Source organism: Crocuta crocuta, unplaced genomic scaffold, assembly GCF_008692635.1.
Source record: "Crocuta crocuta isolate KB4526 unplaced genomic scaffold, BGI_CrCroc_1.0 scaffold318, whole genome shotgun sequence".
Classification (NCBI taxonomy): Eukaryota; Metazoa; Chordata; class Mammalia; order Carnivora; family Hyaenidae; genus Crocuta; species Crocuta crocuta.
The window spans coordinates 5,990,857-5,996,023 of record NW_027531425.1 but is presented as its reverse complement, the minus strand read 5'-3'; the positions used below and the strand labels follow the sequence as shown (position 1 = coordinate 5,996,023).

At 41.1% G+C, this 5,167-nt stretch overlaps 1 protein-coding gene across 1 annotated transcript; it reads left to right on the top strand.

Moving 5' to 3' along the window:
* The first annotated feature begins 4,012 nt into the window (after nt 1–4,012).
* On the top strand, nt 4,013–4,917 carry LOC144238230 (GSK3B-interacting protein). The gene has a single exon (XM_077771991.1). It carries the CDS (start codon nt 4,114–4,116, stop codon nt 4,531–4,533), a length of 420 nt encoding a protein of 139 aa, XP_077628117.1. The 5' UTR covers nt 4,013–4,113; the 3' UTR covers nt 4,534–4,917.
* The last annotated feature ends 250 nt before the right edge of the window (nt 4,918–5,167 follow it).

Genomic DNA, 5,167 nt, shown 5'->3' with positions numbered 1-5,167 from the left:
GCTAATATTTTCACCATCTCCCTGCCCTCCCACTGAGTTCCTTCACTGATTCAACTTATAAACCCAGGTGTTATTCAGAAAATAAAATATGAGGAGAGAGATTACCTGAGAAATGTGATTCATCACACATACACTGGAAATAACTACAATATTCTTTTTACTTGTAATTCAGATGAAACTAACATTTGCTGGATGTCTCTTTTGTGCCAGGAACTGTGCTATGGGTTTTCATTTAGAATAATTTATTTCCTCGGGGCACCTGGGTGGCTCAGTTGGTTAAGCGTCCGACTTCAGCTCAGGTCATGATCTCATGGTTTGTGGGTTTGAGCCCCGTGTCGGGCTCTGTGCTGATGGCTAGCTCAGAGCCCGGAGCCTTTTTCAGATTCTGTGACTCCATCTCCCTCTCTCTCTGACCCTCCACTGCTCATGCTGTCTCTCTCTCAGAAATAAATAAAACATTTAAAAAAAAAAAGAATATTTTATTTCCTCTTCATAGTAACACTGCAAGTCAGAGTTTTTTATTACTACCTGGCTGGGGAAACTGAGCTTCAGAGATATGTGCAAAATACATCACAAGTCATACTGAGCTGAGTTACTAACCTGGGATTCTCCCCACCCCCCGTCTTCTGACCATAAGTTCTGAGATTCTCCACAAGGTCATACTAAGGAGACACACGAAACAACAGAAGTATATTAGCTATGGAAGAAGATAGTACTGGACCCCAATCTCAGTTTGAAACTCACTAACCATGAGATCATGACTGACTGACTGAAGCTCTCTATGCTTCTTTATCTTCTTTATAAAACAGGGAAAATAAAATGAGTCTTGAAGAGCTGTTGTAAGGATTACATGACTCCAATTATATGACTCAAACCAACCCATATTACAAAATATGTGATGTGTACATTTTTGTCCATTTTTTTTTACTGCACTAAAAAATAATTGGCACTCAAAGCAGTATTTGGCATCTGTACATGCTCAATAAATATTTGTGAAATAAATAAAAATGAAATCACCTGACATGGAGGAGTTCAATAAATGACAACTATCATGCAGAGGATGGAGAAAATCTCTTCCAATGTTATTTTTGCAACATTACCATCTTCTTATAATGAATAATTTAGAGATTTTAAAATAAGCTCTTCCCTAGCAAAAAGTCTTCAAATGGTAATAAATTCTCAATCTTCAATGCCCACTGAAAGATGGAAGCAGGAGAGAAGAATTTGTCCAGGTTGGCAGTGAAGTGGCAACATGGGTGCTATTTTTAGTCAGTCATACAGTTATTCTGGATAGCATGTACTAACAAGAGAAGGGTGATAGCAAAAGGTAAGATGACTTCTAGACACTGGAAAAAACAAATGGGAGAAGAGGATTAAGCAATCAATGTGCTATATTGTTTAACTAATCATTTACATTAGTGGTCTAAGACTGAACCATATTCTCATCATTCATTCAGTCATTCATTCATTCATCAACAATATTTATTTACTTTTTGTCTTCTGATCCCAGCCCCATGAGGAGTCATGGGCTTCAGTGCAAACATGGCCAAATCTGAGAACCATGTCATGCACAACCAGTTCCAAAAATGGCATTGAAATGGTGTCAAGAAACCCCAACCACAAAGATACTAATCTTTTAAGGTGGCAGACCCTGAATTCCTGAGAAACTTCCACTTTGTCTAGAAACACAAGAAGGACCTGAAGACAATACAGGCCAGCAAAGCTAAGGCCATGAGTACACATGCACAGGCTATCAAGGCCCTCCTAAGGTCCTAGGAAGTCAAGTGCTGGATCCCAAAGGGCATCAGCCACAAGCTCCATCAACTTACCCATACTGCCTAGCTCAAGCTCAGGAATCGTGCTCATAACCATACTGCTGAGGATCTCAGGCTCTGACAGCCAAAGACCAAGGCCAAGGCTCAAAACAAGGCTCAGGCTGAGGCTGCAGCTCCAGCTCCCAAAGGCACCCATGATGCCTCCAGAGTAGAGTCCTAGGTCTGCCACTGTGAGGATGGAAGGACTGGTGTGAGTCTGAGGGCTGCTGTCCTTCTGCACTATTTGTACAAGTAAGCATGAGGCAGGGGGAAAAAATTAACCTAAATTAACTCTACTTTCCTTGACATTGTTAGAATCTGAGAATATAATATAAAAAGTACAGCCTCCCTTTTTCAAGTATCCAGTGATCCAGTGAGTCAGATAAGGGCCCCAAAACATGTCAGCTGGCCGGAAGGATGAAGTAAAGGCATTCCATAGAAGGTAGCATTTACACTCAATTTGGAAAGGTAAGTAACTTTTCAAAGGAATAAACCAGAAGTTTCCATACTAGCAAAAAAAAACCAGAATCTTGAGAGAAGTTACCCAGTGCATGTAACTACAAATAAACCCAAAGGCTAAACCTACTGACTTACTGGACAAAGATGAGTTTAACCAGTTAAACAAGGTCTACACATAAATGGTTGTGTGCCATGCAACTTAGAGCTTAGGTTTTACTCTGTAGAGATTTGGGACACTTGACAAAGGTGATTGCAAGTAACTTAGGTTAAAGTCTTAGTACCTGCCCCTAGTAGATAGTAAAGAATAAGTAAGTAGTGGGAATTAGGATTTTTGGGTCCTATTCCCCCTTTCTTCTTTATTCCATCAGCTGCATAGGGGCAGTAATTTTTCTTAGATTTGCCTTTTTTCCTTAGTCACCTTCTTCCCTTCTAAAATATTATCATCCCTCACCTGAATTATTTTTTTTAATGTTCATTTACTTCTGAGAGAGAGAGAGAAAGAGAGAGAGAGAGAGAGCAGGGGAGGGGCAGAGAGAGGGAGACACAAAATCCAAAGTAAGCTCCAGGCTCTGAACTGTCAGGACAGAGCCCAATGCAGAGCTAGAACTCACAAACCATGGAATCATGTCCTGAACTGAAGTTGGACACTTAGCCGACTGAGCCACTCAGGTATCCCTTGCCTGAATTATTTTTATAGTTGTCTCCTAGCCAGTTTCCATTCCTCAATCCACTCAAATTCATACTAATACTCCTACGAGATTGATCTTCAAAAGCTGCAGTCCTTTTAGTTCATTTCTCAGGCTAGGGCTCGGTGAGGTACCGTAACATTAACTCACATCATGTTTCAGTTAATCATTCTAAAATTTTACTCTATAACAGATGATACTTCCTGCCTTATTTCTGTTTTGCTGTTGTTTTTTGTGTTTGTCTGTTGTTTATTAAATACTCAAACCCTTCCCTTAGCTCCAAGCATGTCCACCGCCTGACACTGTCCATACTTTAAACCTCAGGTCAAGTTCACTATTCCAACCCACACTGGCCTGCCTGTTCCATATTCCTATACTAATTCTACACTGTGATAGCCAATTTTGTGCATCAGCTTGAGTGGGCCACAGGATGCCCAACATTTGGTCAAACATTATTCTCTCTGTAAAAGTGTGTTTCTGGAGAAGATTAGCATTTGATTCAGTAGAATGAGTAAAGCAGATTGCCCTCCCTAACATGAGTGGGCCTCAACCAATCTATTGAACACCTGAATAGTACAAAAGACTGGGAAAGAGGAAACTCTTCCTCCACGACTACTTAAGCTGGGACGCTGTGGGTTTTGGACCTTCAGACTCTGAAACACAGGCTCTTCTTAGGTCTCAAGCCTGCCAGTTTTTGGACTGGAACTTACATCACCTGCTCTCCTTGTCCTCAAGTGTTCAGACCCAGACTACACCTACATATCAGCTCTCCTGGGTCTCCAGCTTGTTGGCTGCACATCTTAGGATTCTGCAGCCCTGTGAGCCAAGTCCTTAGGATAAATCATATGCAAATATGATTTATATACAAACCTAATATACACACCTTCATAAATGTTTAGAAAAATATGTACTCTTTCTATGAGTTAAGCTCTTTGAGGCTGGAACTGTTCATCTACTTCTCAAAATATTAACTACACAGTGTTATTCACAAAACTGGCATTAAAAAACTGCAACTACATTGATTTAGGGTAAGAATTCAACAGTTGGAGACGCCCCGGGAGGGAGGAAGAGGTGGACGCCGGGCGCGCGCAGGTGAGAAAACCATGAGTCCAGTGAGGTTACATGGCCAGCCCAAGTTCATCCAAGTTTAGTGAATGGAAACGGGCTGTAATCCCATGGAGCTAAGCAGCATGTCAGGATTTGAGGAGGATGCAGAGCTTAATGGTTTTGAAGAAGCTGACATGAAAGACATGAAGCTAGAAGCCGAAGCAGTCGTGAACGATGTTCTCTTTGCTGTTAACAACATGTTTGTCTCGAAAACCTTGCGCTGTGCCGATGACGTGGCCTACATCAACGTGGAGACGAGAGAGAGGAACAGATACTGCTTAGAGCTCACAGAAGCAGGACTCAGGGTGGTAGGCTATGCTTTTGACCAAGTGGATGATCACTTGCACACTCCCTATCATGAAACAGTCTACTCTTTGCTGGACACACTGAGCCCTGCCTACTGGGAAGCATTTGGAAACGCACTCCTTCAAAGACTGGAAGCTTTGAAACGGGATGGACAGTCATGACTAAGCTCTTTCCTTCTTGAGGGGGCTGTGCTGGTATAAAACATTGACCTAAAGCTTTGACATCCTTACGTATTGTTATAGTAGGAAATGCATCTTTGGTTTTAGGTCTGTCATTTCTTGCTTCACATTTAGGCTTTTGACTCATAATATTATTGACTAATGGATTCTCTTTCTTAGTTCCGGATGCATTAAGGGAATCCTGAGGGCATTGCTGGGACACCATGACTAAGACCTTCACATTCCTTCATAGAGTAGCTGCGTCTCAAAACCTAGTCAGTATTTCATTCTGTTATCACAGGACGTCAATGCCGCCAGCACTGTCTTTTACGTAGGAAATTCTAGAATTGCACAGTAATCTACAGGAATTAAAATGACCTAACTTCAGACTTTGATTCAGCTTGCTAAATCAGGGGTTTACTACTAGCTTGGACTGACTTTGTAGTAATTATTTTGCTACTAGCCTTACTGGAAACAAATGATCAACTAGTTTCCCCCCCGGCACAAATTTTGAAATTCTCTGCTTCACTTAATCTATTTATATTATGAATATGGACCGATACAGATGAATTTAACTCTATATATAACTTAGCTAGTATTAAAAGGAAAACAGGTACTGAAGTGACAGTTCTGTATT